General features: G+C 41.5%; 1 protein-coding gene across 1 annotated transcript; it reads left to right on the top strand.

The window, feature by feature from the left end:
- Positions 1-3,596: 3,596 nt before the first annotated feature.
- Positions 3,597-17,894, top strand: TM2D1 (TM2 domain containing 1). The gene is made up of 6 exons (XM_061353427.1): positions 3,597-3,757; positions 5,074-5,147; positions 7,071-7,179; positions 11,397-11,488; positions 14,820-14,893; positions 16,150-17,894. The coding sequence occupies exons 1-6, from the start codon at positions 3,597-3,599 to the stop codon at positions 16,258-16,260; spliced, it is 621 nt and encodes a 206-aa protein (XP_061209411.1). The 3' UTR covers positions 16,261-17,894.
- Positions 17,895-18,196: the final 302 nt, after the last annotated feature.

Here is an 18,196-nt window from a genome sequence, read left to right as displayed (position 1 = left end):
GGCGGAAGCGGGAAGCGGCGGGCGAGCCCGCCTCACCTGCGGCGCAGGAAGCCGGGGCGGCGCGGCGGGAGGGCCGCCTCCCGAGGGACGGCCGGGCCGGAGCCCTCCGCGGGGGAGGGAGCGGCCCGCAGACAGCGGCCGGGCGGGCACGTAGCGCCCGTGACCGGGCACGGCCCGGTGGGAGAAGCGCCGCTGCCGCAAGCGGCCCCTGCCCGGCTCGGCTCGGCCCGAACCGCCTGCCGGGCGGCAACAGAGAGCAATGGAGAGCCGTGACCTGAACTGGAAGTTCAGAACAGGGCAGGGCCTGGCCTCTCCGTGCTGCTGCTGAGGGGTTTTGCTTAGACATTAGGAAGAATTCCTCTCTGTGAGGGTGCTGAGGCACTGGCACAGGGTGCCCAGAGAAGCTGTGGCTGCCCCATCCCTGGCAGTGCTCAAGGCCAGGTTGGACACAGGGGCTTGGAGCAAGCTGCCCCAGTGGAAGGGGTCCCTGCCTGTGGCAGGGGTTGGAGCTGGATGAGCTTTAAGGTCCCTTCCAACCCTAAACCATTCTATGAAGATGGGGACAGGGAATATAGGCTGAAGCTCCCAAACAGGACACTGAGTCTGGTCGCAGTAGCTAGTGGGAGCAGCTGCTTTGTGAAATGCAGACCTTAAAAGCAAAGTAAATTCTCAGGCAATCCTCCCTTGCCAGTGTATGGGCCTAAAGGTTATACCTGTCAATATGGCCACCAGACTCCCCAGACAGGGAAAAGTGTGCAATGTGGGTGGTGTTGAACAGTTTTGGGCTTCAGCTTCTTCTTACTCCCTTGCAGTAAATCAGTGTCCAAACATGAATTCAGAGCCGTTTTGAACTCAAATTCCCAGAGGCAAGGCAAGCCTCAGCAGCGCAGCCCCTACACTTCCCCATAAGGAAACATCAAAAGCTGCAGGAGGACTGGGACTTGGATGGAGTTAAGGGGTCATAATACTTCCCCCACAGAACACCAAACTGGCAATGCACAACAGCTGCCTTTCACAACACGCACCAGAACCAGCACTGCTCCTAACATCACTCTTGACACACACCATCTTACCTGTGGCTCTCAGGAGATGCGGCATATTGCCTGCCATGGCAATAAAAGCAACTGCTAATTAGAATCACAGAATAGTTAGGGTTGGAAAGGACCTTAAGATCATGAAGTTCCAACCCCCTTGCCATGGGCAGGGACACCTCACACTAAAAATACTTAATACAATACTAACAGTTGCAAAATACTGGACAGGTATCAATTTAGGTGAAGTTAATTGCAGGAACTGTGGGTGCTTTCTACCGCTGAAAAACATGCATTAGTCCACATTCAGGTTTTTAAAGATATGTATGTACACAGACTAAAAGGGGCAAGGGAAACTCCAAAAGCAATTTGTATTCTGCTACCTGGTTTCACTAGCTCATTTGCAGATCTTATACAGCCCTTATAGCTGCATAGGGTAAGGACTACAAAAGGTTTGGAAATTAATTTTACCTCTTTGGATTGTTTGCTCCTCATTCTAGTGCCCATTTTACTTTACTAAGCGACAACAGTTGCATTAAAGCACGCAACATGCTACGAACACATCATTCCATCCTCTTCCTTTAAAAATTCAGCCTCCAAATGCCTAACTTCCCAGTCCTTACTCTCAGCTTTAATTAATGTAGCGCTCGTGAGAAGTGACAATTTCCTTGACAGTGATGAACAGCAAGCCCTGTATTTATCCATCCGAGAGATGCACTGCAGACAAGAGCCAAGCACTTTTCTCATCAGTGCACCTCAGTCTTGATCTCGGAGGGCTGAGTTCATGACAAAATACACTCTGGCCCCGGCCTTTCGCTTCCAGTTGCTGGAAGGAGTATCAATTTTCATTTGCATACTTTGCTAAAGTCAAGACTGCCAATTTGGTTTACACAAATCTCCCCAAAAGCTGTTAGATGGCAATATTTCACAGCACTGGCTGAGCTGTGTCAGCCATCCACACGTTTTAAATCCACGGTTTGACTGATTCTTTTGAGTAGCTGGGGCTGTGACAAAGCTCTCATTGGTAGCAACACACTCATGTACAAATCGCCATTCAGTCACCAAAATCATGGCCAATAACGCCAAAGGACTTCCCGACGGGCTGCGCAACAACAAGATTTCCTTAAATACTACCTCGGAGTTGTTTTCCCTCTTTTGCAGTTTCTAGGTCCCTACTTCTCTTCAGGAAATGTTGCTAGAGCAGATGTAAGCTTAAGAGAGGAACACTGCCTTTCCTGGGTGAATTCACTCCACATGGTCTATCTCCTATAAACAGTCCATAATCCCCAGAAATTCATAACCCACAACTGATGCCTTCCAAATCAAACACCACAAGGACATGAAACAACCTTCAGAAAGGTTAGTACTTGAGGAAAAGCTTGGCAATGATAGAATCCCAGCCTGGTTTCTTGTTGGAAGGGCCCTTAAAGCTCCTCCAGCTCCAACCCCTGCCACGGGCAGGGACCCCTTCCACTGGAGCAGCTTGCTCCAAGCCCCTGTGTCCAACCTGGCCTTGAGCACTGCCAGGGATGGGGCAGCCACAGCTTCTCTGGGCACCCTGTACCAGCGCCTCAGCACCCTCACAGGGAAGAGCTTCTGCCTAAGAGCTCAGCTCAGTCTCCCCTCTGGCCAGTTCCAGGCAGTTTAAAATTTTCACCACCACCGAATGCCTTACAAAGAGCAAACACTGATAAAGATAAAAGCGTGCCTGCTCCAGGCACTTAGTACCCCTCTAAAAATAAAATAAACAACACTTTAACAATAAATACCACAATTTAATGTGATAATAGAGTAAGAATTTTGAACTATTTACTCTGACTGCTGTGGGTATGCAGACACAGTGATACATATCTGCCGCAGCACTGATACACAGACCACCCTTTTAACCACTTCTGTGGGGTTCTGAAAACATTGTCAAAGCACCAGCCAAATCCAGACAACACCAGGAACACCCTTAGTGACCAACACCCAGATACAAGATGTCACCTGGTGGGCCAAAAGTCACGGCTTAGGTGTTTGGAAGCGCAGGGAGAGTTCACCTCTCTTCTCGCAGGAAGTGCCCTCACCCTACCCACCGCTCCCCTCCCGCTTCAGGCGCCAGGGCAGGTCCCGCTCCTACTGACTCGCCTCCTCGTAACCCCAACACGCAGCAGAGGCACTTTTCCCTTTTAACTCCGCCCCACACCGCCGCCACGCCTCCCGCGGGCCCGAACGGAGGCGGAGCGCCTCATGGCCGACATCTTAAGTAAGGGCAGGTGCGAGCCATCCTGTCAGGTGCTGGTGGCGGGTGCCGCCATCTTTCATCAGGGCACCGGCGCCATCTTGAGTAGGGGCACGCTCTGCCTTCGTACGCTGACCATTAGCTGTCTCCGGAGCCATGTTTACTGAGGTCAATCTCCCCCACATCCCACACCAGTTCGCTCATCAAACCGCGAACCATCCGTAGGGCCACGCTTCCCGCCCCTCCCCGCAGGACAGCGGCCTTCCCCCCCGCCGCCGGGTCCGCTCCTCCCTGCGGCGCCTTCGGGGCATGCGAGTCAGCTGACGGCAGTGGTGGTTTCCATCATGGCCGCCCGGCCGCCGCGGCTGCTGGCGGGGCCGGGAAGGCGGAGAGGCGCGGCGGAGGCGCGGATCCTGCTTGTCCTTCTGTGGTTCGCGGGTGCAGCCGTGGAGGGAGCGGCGGGCACGGAGCCGCCGCTGAAGTGCGACGAGCTGAGGCTGGGGCAATATCCTGAGCGCGGCCGGGGCTGGGGCCGTGCGGCGGGGCCTCGGTTGCTATGACGATGGGGCCGCGGAGGGGCTGGCGGTGCCTGAAGGGGGGCCGCTTGTTCAGCCGTCTCGGGTGGAGGGAACCGGGGAGGTGGAGGATGTGAGGGGCCTGACAGGGCCGTGGTGTCCCTCGGGTGTCAGGAAGCCTCAGGTCGGGAGCCCCGGGGGGTTCTCGGCTGGAAGGAGCAGGAGAGGGCACATCAACAGTGGCCTGGGTTCACTTTGGGGGTGTGCAGTGTGTCGGGGTCGGGGTGCCTCCAGTTTTCAAGGAGTAAATCCCCTGGGATGAGACACCCCCCTTCTCCCCCCTTCCACCTTCTCATTGTTTGTAGGACACTTGAGTGGGACGCGGTGTCTTTGCACCATGTTAAGTTCCTTGCAGCCCAGAGGAGCAGGGTGCACGTGTTAGACCCTGACTCTCTAAAACTCTGTCAAGCCTTCCCCAAAAAACGCTTGTTGATGGTAGCTGGCCGTTATGGATCATCAAAAGTGTCACGAAAGAAAAACTTGGAAAAATTCACTTCATCTCCTGCTTTCCTTGGCTCTAGGCATTCAGACCAATTAGTTCCTGCTCAGTGTTTTTTCTAGTCCAGATTCCTGGACAAAGGGTAATGGGTTAAAACCTAAACAGGGGAGACTTAAGTTAGATATAAGGAAGAATTCTTCCCTGTGAGGGTGCTGAGGCACTGGCACAGGGTGCCCAGAGAAGCTGTGGCTGCCCCATCCCTGGCAGTGTTCGAGGCCAGGTTGGACACAGGGGCTTGGAGCAAGCTGCTCCAGTGGAAGGGGTCACTGCCTGTGGCAGGGGTTTGGAGCTGGGTGAGCTCTAAGGTCCCTTCCAACACAAACCATTCCAGGTTACTGTGTTCATTTTTAGGTGTTCTTTGAATTTTCTGTGTTACTGCGGATTTCATCTTCTCAACCAAATGCCTCAATTTTAAGGTACTATGATACTGAAATAAGGGAAGAAGACTACTGTAGGTGCACTACCTCGTTGCCTTCAAATACAGAGGATGTGACTGATAAATATTGTTCCTTTAGGTAGTGCTGACTGCAGCACTAATTAAATGTGGAGCTTATGCGATATATTGGTGTATTAAATTGGATTAGCAGATTTAGTGTATGGTAATGTGCTGTTCCTATTTTGGGGGATGGGTAGGAGCTAACATCAAGGTGCATCCTAAATCTCCAGGGTTTAAAGAGGGTGGAATAAATTACTGTTAAACATGTTGTAGTGTTTGATGTGAAAAATGTTTTCCTCAATTACCTGAACATATATGTGCGACGAGCCTAAAATAGACAATAGTACCCAAGAACCAATGAATTGCACAAATCACACAGCATATGGTAAGGAATTCTAACTTATATGTTGACACTAACTACATTTTCCAAGGAAGTGTTCAATTTATGCATTTGCGTATCTGCTAGATGAGCTTTATAAAATGTGGGATTAGTTATATCATTAGTATGAAAGCCTAAACCACTTGTGTAGATTGGATGCTTTACTAAAAAATGAATGAATACATTGCCTCTGATTGGTACATTTGTAAGTGAGGTTTCTGGTATATCTCTTCAATTTATGCTCTATCCTCTAGGCTCTGGCCTGCACTACTGTGATTAAAACAAACCATTCCTGTCATAATGATTTTGCATATAATTATTAAAAGAATTGACACATGACAGAACAGCCTTCAAAATGTTATTTCTTTAATAGAAATACTTCAAGGGAACATAGTGCCTTCTATCATCAGGAGGTTTTGGTGACATAAGGCCCTGTTTTGAGAGCACTTACATTTATTTTGATAAGTTTTTATGTACTTTAGAGTACAACAGAAAAATGCTTAAATTGATCACTTGGTTTACCACTTCTGTGTAGCTTTTCTAGTGTTCTCAGGTGCTGAAATAAATGATCTCTGTGTTAGTTTTACTTTCTGTGCATTCATGTTTAAAACGCATTTGTATGCTTGTTGTCTTTCATGTTTTGCTTTCCATAAATGCTGAATGATTTTCTTCACTGGGATCCTCAGGGATAGTGAAGGTTTTCCAAATACTTTTCAGAGACTAGATGAAAATAGTATTCAAAATAGAGCTTTTGTAAAGTTATTCAGTCCTTTACATCATCTTTGACGTTGTGTCCCTGATTGTAAATAGCCAGTTTTTGAGCAGAAAGTATATGATGTAGTTTGAGATGATTCTTAGCTCAGATTGTTGTCTAACCAATTACATTGTGGTCGTATTTAACACACTACACATCAGAACAGGAGATAAGCTTCAGAGTGGAGAAAGTTGCTAATAATTAACATGTTGTTTTCTATGTCTATATGGTGTTTTAACACATATGGGAGGTTTTAGATTGTTCCCACAGTATTTGAGCTTTCTTTTTCAGTATTACCTAAGTAATAGAAAGCTAATCTTCTGGATCATGCTTGAAGCACTGCTGTTTCTGAATACCTTTCTGATATCCATCACCCAAACAAATTAGGGTTAGTTCAAAGCACTGAAGTAGTCTTACTGAGTAACAGATTTGGAGTCTTACTGGTGTCAGATTGACAAGATAATTGTGGCCTTTTCTGTATCAATATATGTTAACTGCTGTGGGTTTCTGAGTAGCAGAAAGCAACTGCTTGCTTTGCTTAATTTTTCTACATGAAATAACACTGGATAGTGACTAATAGTCTGACAATACATTGCAGACTTTTAGCAGGTGTCACTTTCTGCTGTGATATCCACTTTGGTTCTCTCAAGAGTCAAGCCTTAGCTTAAAATAATGAAATAATAGAATAAGTTGGGTTGAAAAACTCTTCAGGAACTCGTCCACCCTCCTGCTCCAAGCAGCATTGGCACTCAGTTCACACCAGGTTGCTTGGGGATTTGTGCAGTCAGATCTTGAAAACCTGCAAGGATATGATGGCACTACATCTCTGCGCCTCTTGTTCCAACATTTGACTTCTCATGATGCAAATGTTTTCTGTATGTCAAGTTCAGCTTTCCCATTGACTCATGTTGGAGCCAGAATGGAAATTAAACCAGAATTAGGGCAGCAATTAGGTTTGTATAATTTAGTTAATATGTAGCAAGGAAAAAATACAATATGTATGTAAGTTTCTATGACTTTTTGAAGTCATATAAATGACTTCAAAAAGTTATTTAAATTATGTTTGTGGGCTCTGTGTTGCACAGTAGATTTTCATTTGTTCATTTCACTTGTGTCAGAAAAAAATGCTACAATGCATGGTTACTGCTTAATTTCATATAATTTTTTGTCCTCAGTTCAGTGTCTGCCAGCACCAAATATTACTTGCAAAGATCACCTTGGTGTAGAAAAAGTCTTTACAGGACATGAAGTTGGATTTTACAAGCCTATTGCGTGTCGCAATGTGTAAGTACACTGTTACCTTTTGTTATAATTTATCTTTGTTTTCACATTGGTGTTTTTCTAAAACAGTTTGATGTGTTGACAGATGGAAAAAGGGAAGATAGACCCATACAGCTATTGCCCAGCACTTAATCCTGTAACAAACACAATAAGCAATACAAGGATACAATATGCATGTTTATGAGTAAATCTGTCTCTGATTTAGACACTTTGTTTAGTTATGTTTGTGTCTTTGCTTTACCTTAGTATTTTACCTTTGCTTTACTTAGTACTTTACCCTGGCAAAAACTTGCCATAAATGCTAAAGCTACATTTCACACATGTTTAAAATTCACACAGCTGCTGAAAGGAGCTGTCTGGGGACACCTCTCCATCCCTTCCCCTGATGTACCGTATACTGAATGAGGGAACTGATCTCGGTTTGAACTAACTTGGATCACTTCCCCAATTTGAGTCACTTCAGGTGCTTGTGCCAGTGTGAGGATGAGGGCAACTCAAGGATAAAGAAACGGACAAAGGAGGGCTGGACTGCACTGCTCTGTCAGTGTTGGTACTGGCTTATGCCAGTTTAAACTGTGCCTGTAGCTGCAGCTTAAGTTGTATGCGTGAATATTGGGGGAGTTTAAGTCTCAATCCAGTTCCCCCCAAAATCTCTTTCAGAGGAACTGTTCTCTATTTTTAAACAACCTTTGTGTTTAATCAAATCCTCTATGTCTTTTAAGAGCTTGTTTCTGAAACGTGAAAATGATGGACCATGTTTTTCTAAAGCACATTGTGAGCAGTGGAGAGCTCTGGGTACCAATAAATGTTCCAACTGGCCAATGCTAATGATCATCCAACACCTGTCAGTACCATTTGTTTCTCCTTCTTGTGAGCTTCATGCAGGAACCTTTTGCTTTTGTCCTACTGGAATCTTTGGAAATTAAACCACCAGTAATATTCACTGGGTATTCCTTATCACACCAGTGAGCAAATAACTCTAATGTAATTCTTACTGCTCAATAATTTGCCTAACTCTGAAGTACAGCTCTGCCTCTTAGTTTCATAAATATTTTCCTCTGTATTTAGTCTTGTCGACAGTCAAAGCTCAGCAAATTGAAGAAAACATATTATTACATCTAATCAAATTTAAATGCTAGCAAACTAGACTTCAGTCCCATTTTTGTCCGGAAACAATTGCGTTTCAGTCCCATCTGTGAGGGATACTGAGAACAAGATGAGCTATACTAGTTCAATAAAATTGCTTCCTCTTTGGTGTAGACAGTAATTCTTCTATTTGCAGTTTTTTATATATGTGTATATTTTTGGTTTAATACATTTTCTAGAAACATGTTTTAAATGTAGCTTTTCATTACATTTATTAATGAAAAAATATATGCAGGCAGAAAAAGTCATCCTTCTTGGGATGTCTGTTACTTGATCATAATGATTCTTTATGGTGAACTAATCAATGGCTACACTACCAAAAGAACTTGCTGTGGCTTTCCCAATCTCATGACTGCTCGTATGGCAGAAGGGGCACCTTTTGTAGGCTTGCTGAAGTCTCCAGTACAATACAGCTGGGAATGTAGGAAGAGTTATTGAAACATGCCTTTGATAAAGTCCCAAAGCCAGGTAAAAATGGCAGCAAGATGAATACTACCATGCTTCCTATGTATACTTGTCTAAAAAGTTGTTTAATCACTGATCATTTATATAAGCCTTTTATAAACTATTTGGAATGTTACCTAACTATGAGAAACATTAAGTAGGAATCTCCAGCTTAATATTGCAACAATAGGTCTGCATTTTCTACTGCTTTTTGTAGATTTTCTAGCCTTATCTGAGTTTTGATGGAAATCGTATCTATCTTCTGGCAGAAATAACTGCACATCATTTACCTAGAAAATTAATTTGTGAAGGCATCTTCCCATTAGCAGGATTGTCCTAGCATGGGTACAGCAGCTTCAGCTCTCTTCCTAGCTTTTGGAAAGGACAAGTCAGCAAGCTTGCCTTAGCCAAACTGTAATTCAGGAACAGTCCAGATAACAGTTCTGGGATCCATTTATTACAGAGCAAGATCAGGAGATGTTATGTGTTTGTATAAGTGGATGTGTTCAAGTTCAGCTGCTCCCAGTGTTAGTTCAAGGGAAAGCTTGTAAATGCTAATGAGATTACTCCAGCAAAGTCAAGGTTGCTTTGGTTTGGTTTGAATTTGATGTTTTGGAGGTAGTTTTTTTTCCCCTTGAACTCTAGAAGTCCCCACATGGGCACTCTGGCATGTATTCTGCTTCATATGTGCAGGCCATGACTCTGCAGACTTGAAATGTCTATTGCTCAAGTATTGCCATTCCAGGAAAGGAGTCCACAAAACAGTACTCTGTGAAATTCATGAAGTTCAGTGTGGATGGGTCTTTGAGAAGTGCTAAGAGAACCAGAAAGAGCATAGGAACCACCATGACCAACAGAACTACCTGTGTATTATTATCAACTGATGTGGAAGATCTGGAAGGACGTTTTTAGCACGACAGGTGGAAGAAACATATGCAGAAAAAATTAAGAGCTGAGAAGCAAGAAAAAATCAGATGAGGAAGTGAAAAGAAATTGCATCTTTTACCCAACTGTAGAAATTCACTTAGATGCCTGGGATGTGTTATTTTCCTACTCGCTGGTTTAGTCTTCAGTGCATATTTTTGTCTGAAAGAGTAAGACAAAGGAAATTCAAAAGTGGATGCAGCTTTGTTACGCTATTAACATGCTTCCATTTCAGACTAGATTTCTTCTGCCCATCAGTTTGATGCTGGCTAGGTTGAACACTGTTCTGCTTCTAAAAGCATCTCAGTGTGTAGACAAGTGCTTGGTTTATTGCTAGTTTTGATCAGGAGCATCTCAAGTGGAACTGTGTTCCCACCTTTTGTGTAAGAGCTTGTTTTATGCTTTTATGTCCTTGGAGAGTTGTTGACACTTTTGTGGTTGATCAACAATTTCCAACAGTTTCCCTCAATTTTCAAATAAAACCATTAGTGTTCTTTACAGAAGAAACAAGACAGTTCTAAAGATGATAATTTACATTACGTTAGGTTCCAGGAATGCCCAGTACATTCTGTGTTGCTAATAAGTGCTAAGTAACAAATATTGAGGTAAGAGGCATGATTTAATCCCTTAATGTTGCCATTAAGTTTTAAAGTCAGTAAATCTAGATAATAAGCAAAAAGGTGGATCTTTATTTGGCATTGAAAGTGCTTAATAAAGGTGCTTGGACCTTTCTCAGCTCCTGTCTTTCTGAAACTATGTTTTATTCAACTGTCAACCGAGAGCTTAATTTGAATGTATTATATAATTGCTGGGACATAGTAGTGCATGTATCGAAGCAGTGAATTATTGAATATTTTTGAAGTTCTAATTACATTTGGGTTTGCTTTTCTTTTCAGAAGCTAGCTGTTTGCCAGTGCAGCAAAGGGTCCAGCAAGTTCTAGTGTTGACACCTATATGTTTCTAGCTCACTTATAAGTCACTTACAAGTAAAGTTACACATGGTTAGGTGGCCAAAATGATGCCTATTAGCATAGATCTCAAAAAAAATCTGTTGTGTCTATTTATTTTGTATTTCTAACCATGGGATGCTTAACTTTAGAATACCTCTGTACGTCTTTGTACCATTAGCAGTCCTTTTTGATTGTGAGCTTGTGGCATTTGCTACCTTTAGAGTGTAGTAAATGGATACGACTGCTCCTTTTTATTGAATCCTTCCTGCATCTTCTTCAGCCAGTGGCTGTGGTTCATTTCTCCTTCAGATCTCATTCCAATTCATGTCTCTGCTGACATCTCACCTGTCTATTCTGTTCCTCTCAATTTGGCTGAGTGTGAGACTAATGCCTACAGACAATGTGCATACACTTCTTAGCTTTCTAGGGTTGTCTCAGTAGGGCTGAACTGTTAGGAAGTACTCTGTGAAACTGGGGATTATGTCCTGACAAGAAATCATGATTTAATTTCAGAATAGTCTGTACTCTGCAAGAGTATAGTCAAGTTGCAACAGCTGAGGTTGCTTTATGGAGGATGCCTACCCAGTTTGAAAGCTTAATATTATCAATTCTGTGTCTGTTAACTGAAGCTAAATAACAGTCTGTAGGGTTTTTAAAAAGTGAAGCAGCAGGCAAATGACTCACTACTTTAATTCTCAAAAGTATGAGTGAATATATCTTGCAGTCATTGTCTACATTGCTTATTTCTTTTGGCAGAAATGGATATTCATACAAAGTGGCAGTGGCTCTGTCCTTATTTCTTGGATGGCTTGGAGCAGATAGATTTTATCTAGGCTATCCTGCATTAGGTAAGTTTCTTATTTTTTCTTTGAGATAGAGCTTATTGTTATGACTGAGTTGTATGTGTACATTTATATTTTGAGTAATGAAGGCTGACAGTCATGGTTTTAATATTTACAACTAGAATCCTTACTTTATTGTCAAGTAAGATAAAATTCTGCATGATCTTCAGACTGCTATTCTGTTGGAGTAAGTGGTGGCAAATGGGTATGTAGTTGTTCCAAATGATAAAATCCTAATAAGCAAACTTGATTATTGGTATTCATAGTTTTGCTTTACATTTGCTTTGCATTGATGTTTACCACAGCATTTTTTGTGAAGCACTGAAACAGAAGAGGTTTTGACTTATGTGCCAGCTACTTAAATGATGCTTGATTTTACTAGGAAAATAATGGACAAATTCTACAGTGTTTTGGGATACGGAATTTATTCTGGCAAATAGATACCTTCAAAACAGCTCATAGTATTAATAACAGTTCTGCAGAAACTGGACCTTTAATAAGACCTACTTCTGGTGTTGCCATTGGCTTTGAAATACAGGCAATATTTACTGGCTTTGTTTCTGAGCTGGGCAAATGGAGCAAATTTAAGCCTAGGTAGCATGGAGCAATGAATTAGGAAAAGCTACATGTTACTGCCACTTCAGCTTGGAATTTTGAGTTTTTGCCCGCTAAATGAAAATCCTTGTTGTTTTCATAACATTCTCCTTCCTTCTCGGTAATCTTGTGTTTAACGACTGTGTCTTTTTTTAACCTGAGATTCCCTAATTTACACTTTTTCAGTCTGTTTCACAAAATGATCCATTTTTGGAAGTGGTCAATAAGGTGCATCTTTTTGTTATTCCATTGCATTTGGAATAATAATTTGCAGTAATTACTTTGCAATACAATGTCGTAATATAGATTTATAAATCCTTCATTCTTCTATATAAGTTCTTTATGGCTTATGCCTGTTAACCCCGCTGGAATATACTGTAGCCAGTAACCAAAGTTACAAAACTTAAACTCTTCCACAGTCACATTTTCAAGCTTTTGGCAAAAGCAGATAGGTAAGAGTAGAAGATCAATACATTGGATTCCTTTACAGTGGTTGATTGGGGATTTTTGAGGTCATCCATGCCTTGGCAACAAATGGTTAAGAAAGGTTAATATCATTGAAATACTTTGTGCAAGCATAATAAAGACTGTAAACCACTCTTTGGTTTATTTTTTTTCCTTCTTTTTTTGCTTAAAGAGCACACAAATACAAGCTGTTGAATGTGAAGAAATCAGGAAAGCAACCTCTTCTTCTCCCACACACTGTGAACTAAACCATAAGTTACTACTGTGTAAGAGCACTATTTTTTCCCTCCATGCTTTAGAGGAGTTTATTTTCTCAGTGTGATCTGCTTGTTGGGGAGGGAAGTGAGGAGGAAGAGAAAAAAATCAACTTTACCCTGCACTCCAGAAATACATGCCAGGTTCAGAAACAGTTCTTCTACATCCAGTATAATGGAGCAGCCAGTTCCTCAGATAAACTGGAGGTGCTCTTGGAAATGCCAGCTGATGCTGAAGTTCAGGACCAGAGCTTGGAGAAGTGTCACAATTATCTTAAATGGTGACTGCACTCAGTGCAGGTAATAACAAAGTAAACCATTTTCCAGAGTTTGGCATTATTTAATAATCTCAACTGTTGTTTCCTAAGGCCAACATTTAGCTGGCTGTTTCCCTTATGTTTTGCTATGCTACTGCCAGGCTAACTGTGTCTGGCTGCTGCAAGTCTCACGGGTCAGCCACTGGGAACAAGTTGTTTTAAACAATTAAGTACTTTAGGTTTTGCATGTTTAAGTGGCACCACTTCAGCTGCAACGTGCACGTAAGTTTTTTTCTCTAATCAGCTCGAAAACCATCTTGCTACTTTACTACTCTTTCATCTTCTTGGTCGTTAGGTATTTTTCCCCTGTGCTCTCTGACTGTTGTGTTATTCCATGGAGAGGTTATAAACTGTCTCCCTGGCATTTATAAATCTGGCTAGTTTCATCTTGTCAACTCTGGGAGCCGTATCCAGACTGTGGGATGCTCTTCCTGCAGCGTGCATGCAGTTACTCCTCCGTATGCAGCCTCATAAACAGGGCATGGGGGAGAGGAGGTGGTATGTGGGAGAGAATTCTGCTTCTGAGAGAGAGGGAGCACAAAGAAGGAGGTGGAGGTCAGGAGACTTTAAGGTGTTTGACCAAGAGCAGGCTTATTCTTTGGAGAAGGGCTTTTACTAGAGGTTTTACTAGCAGGTATCATGCAACACACAGCTCAACTTGTAGCTGTGGGGAAGAGGTGTTCTGGGATGCCACACTGGCTGACGTTACCAGTGTGTTCTCTTGCCTCAGAAGTGTGTTGGCCCTTGTAAGCACAGGAAGGATATGTTTTTCAGCAATGAGCTGTGTTTTCCCTGTACAGCATAGCCTACAACTGATTTAAATGCAACAGATACACATTCCTCCTCATACTGCCTATGCCTGAGTAAAGAGACAAATGTCTTCACAAAGAGTATCTCATTCTCAAAATAACCTAGGTGTTTGCATAGCTCAAATGGTGTATTACTTATATATACCACTCATTGTATTATATTCATTGTATAAGACACTGCTGATGTTAAAACTAAATTTAAGACAGCCTCCTTCTGAAGGCATTTTCCAGATGAAGTCTGCCTTGCATGGCAACTTCTAATGAAACATTTAGCTGTTAGTTGCTATTCCCATATATTTTCTATTAATCTTTCATTTATTCATACAAAAAGTAACATTTTTGAATGCCAGTTAAAAAGAAATGTTTATATTTGTTTAATATGTATTCAAAATAAATTCCTATTTCAGCAAAAATACAAAAATGATACAAAGGATTGTTTGCCAAAGTAGCGTGTTCTGAAAATCAAATCAGTATGTGCTGCAACTCATGGGATGGTAGAAAGTCTCTTTCTATTCACAAGTAAATTTTGCAGCTCAAGTTGGGATTATTTCTGCCTGTGCCTCAATCAAAAAGAAGAAAATTTCCAGTTTTATGGTTATGAACTTTTGTCTTTCCTTGTTTAAGAATATTTATCTGTTTAAAAAATGAAATTGTTAATGTTTAATATCTTTGAAGTGTATTCAGGTCGTAGAAATATGAATATGTGGTTTGGTTCTTCCCCTGAGAATTGAAGATCTCTAACTTTAGGTCTGTTTCTTAGATGAGTGTGTGTATGTGTGTGTGTGTATATATATATATATATATATATATAGTGCAATGTGGAGAGAGTTGGAATGTGATTGCCACAGAAACCTATGAACTTCATAGTGAATGGCTTAAACCTGTTTTCCTTTTTTAGGTTTGTTGAAGTTTTGCACTGTAGGATTTTGTGGAATAGGGAGCCTAATTGATTTCATACTTATTTCAATGCAGGTAAGTCAGGGCTTTCAAAACAAGCTACAAATCTGGTTTTGTTAAAGCTTTGATTTAATTGCTAGTGTTTTGTTAGCATTTTGGCCTTAAGAACTTTTTTGTCTTGAAAAATAAAGGCATTTATTTTAGCACAGTAGGTTGACGTTGTAGAATATGGGCATGAAATATCAATATATTTGCTGTTTGGATTGAAAATTAGATTAGGTATCTATAAATACTGATAATGAATAGCTCAGAAGCTATAGCACCATAAATTCATCTTTGTCAGAACCAGTGAGCTCTTTATGTGACACAGAATGTTGGACTTTGCACGAGGTGTCCTGCTGTTCCCAAAGTCCTGAAGCTCTGTGTTTGCATGTGTTTCATTCTCATGGAGCCCATCTCTGGGGTGGCCATGCAGTGTGCTGGAGGGGAGATTGCCATTTCTTTTTCCCCATCTCCTCCAAGTACAAGTCCCATGTCACCCGAGAGCTGTCACTGTAGGATTCATGATGTTTAAATCCCCAGCTGGGGTGACATTTTGTGACATCATGAAATTGCCAAATTGTCTCATTCTGCAGTGCATCCATTTAGCATGAATTGCAAATTGCCTGTGATGAACTTAAAATGCGTTTTGAATATGGGAATTGTTTACGTGATTTTATAGATGTCTACACAAAGGTGCATAATTTTAAAAAATATATATCTTTTAAATCATATGCATTCTCAAATTCCTTTCTGTGCTATCACATAGCTATCACATCTTGCCTCAGATCACTTACAGATGCAGTTGAGAGTATTTTTCTTTCATCTCTCCTTATTCATCTCTGTGGTGACCCCACATCAATTTAGCATTTACAGAACAAAAACCTCATGATCTTTTCTCCTTCCCTCCAGTGCTTACCTGTGCACTATTTCAGAGATAGTTGTCGTCAACCTAATTCTCCCCTGCCTACCCTTCTTTGTTCAAGAAGAGTGGTTTGGAGCCCACTCATGTGTTAGCCCCATTTTGTGACTCAAATCCTCATTGGCTTAATTTAGCACCAGTGCCTGGCGGTGTAATTTGGTAGATTAGAAGCCATAGGGAAATGTTCCTTCTGAGGCAGCGCTCGCTAAAACAGTTAAACTAAAGCATAACTTCAAAATAAATCTAGTTTCTGTTTGACTAATTAAGCATGACTAATTTTATGATGGGAAAATTAGCAGTAATTGAGACATTAGCACAAAGTATATATTTCACTTCATATTGAAAAGTCTTGGTTCTTTTTCTCTTGTAGATTGTCGGACCTTCGGATGGCTCTAGTTACATTATAGATTACTATGGAGCAAGGCTTACAAGGCTCACTATTACCAATGCCACATTCAGGAAAATGCAGACCTATCCTTAACCTTGGCAGTAAGTGTCACAAATAGGTGCATTTCAGTTCCACAGATGGATCCAGTCGTCCACTGAAATTGCTGATGACTTATTAATTACACTTCATCAGAACTGAATACTAAATGTACATGGAACAAAGATGATAAAATATGAAAATTCCTCAAGTGAATGAGTTTACCTCAAAGGCGCCAAGTTTCTTTGTGACTGCTCTATTTCTGTGAGCACATGGTTTGTTGCCAAGTTGTACCATTTGTGAAATGTGCAGACTTCTGCAATTTGCACTGACGTTCTTCTGTGTCTGTAAGTATAATTTAGAGTGTTATAGAGAGGTGGAGAAAGATTTGTTCAGAACAACTATGCTGATCTTTAGTCCGTCGAAATTGATGAGGGTTTTAGCATGGCTGGGCCAGGATTATACTTGGGGTCTGGTTTTGAAGCTATGTGTAGCAGTTTGTAAATGAACTTAAATATCCCAAACCGCAGAAACGGCCTTTCTATCCTGTTAGTTAAAATCCAGATGGCCCTAAATCTTGTGCTGATGGATCCTTTGAAATTCCATTAATTTAAATAATTATTTCTCTAAAGGTTAAAGACAAATTTTGGACAAGTTGCAAAATCTGGAGAGTGCTGATCACCATTAGAAATATGGAGGCATAGAAAAATAGAACTGTAGATAATAAATCACAAAAAGGGAGTGTGGATGTTGGGGTGCCCTAAGGTTAGAATAGGGAATAATCATTCTGCTTATTTTGATTTTTTCCCCTCTGCAGCCATCTGTAGTGAAATACTTACCTTCTATTTCTGAAAAGAAAGTGGTGTATGTATTTTACAGCTACAGAGTGTCAAAAAAGTGAATTCTTTGTACTAACAAAGCCCTTAAAAGGATGTTGGTTTAGATCAGTTGTGTTTCAGTGGAATGAGTTCTGTGTCCTTCAAAGTTGTTTGACCAAAGTCTTTACAATACCCAAGATTTACCTAGATATTCCTTTGAAGAAAAGTGTATGCACACAGAGACACCTTAACAGAATCTTTGTGTTATTTGACCAATTTTAAACATTCCCTTCTCCTTCTCATGAAAACTGGCAAGAACTGAGTGAGAAATCCATGTGATACAAGCTATAGTGTAGATAGTTTTCAAAACTTTGGGGCATTCTTTTGTTGGTTTTTTTTCAGATGAAACTTTCAAAATGGTTCTCGTGTGTCCACAAAAAGGTATTTGTAAGGGAATTGCAAAAAATGAGATTCCCAGATTGATCTTTAAAAGTGCAATTTGTGGGTTTTAGACTCTCTTAAACCTACACTGGCTGGTGCACAGAAAGCTTTGTAAAGAACTCAAGTTTTTTTCTAAATCAGCATAACCTGACATATGTAATGAGAATAAATCACGGGGAGTGTTTTGTGCTTAACACTAATTCTTTCCTTCACACAAGGAAGATGTAGTTTTGGAATACTTGCGTTCTACTTCTGGGTTCAAAAAGACAAGAACGCTGTTAGCTTCGTTCACTTGCCTGATATTTGTTTTATCTCCCTTTTGGTTCTCACTGGATGCTGTTTGTACATTTTTGTTTCCTGAAACTCTCTCAGAAACAGACAGGAAGTGGATGGAAAATAACTGTTTGAACCAAATAAAATCTCATGGCTAAGGTCATCTTGTGGCTTGTCTGCTCTTTGTTTTTTAACCCTGACGCTGATAATATATCTGTGAAAATAGGAAGGTACAATAGACATCATAATAAAAAAATACCCTTGGGCAACTCATCACACAGGATTTCATTCTGAAATGTATTGCTATGTGTACAAGTAGCAGAGAACTTGGCTTAATGATTTCAGCAGCCTATCTTGAGCTTCATTATCTGTAAAAGAATACGGGAGCTGTTTTGTGTGAATCAGATGAAAATATGATTAGTTACGAGGTCCATCAGATAGTTTGTTAACCCCAGAAACCA

Source organism: Neopsephotus bourkii, unplaced genomic scaffold (genome assembly GCF_033783945.1).
Source record: "Neopsephotus bourkii isolate Nb327-2 ecotype Australia unplaced genomic scaffold, CSIRO-AGI_Nbou_v1 NB_673, whole genome shotgun sequence".
Classification (NCBI taxonomy): domain Eukaryota; kingdom Metazoa; phylum Chordata; class Aves; order Psittaciformes; family Psittacidae; genus Neopsephotus; species Neopsephotus bourkii.
This window is presented reverse-complemented; position numbering and strand designations above follow the sequence as displayed.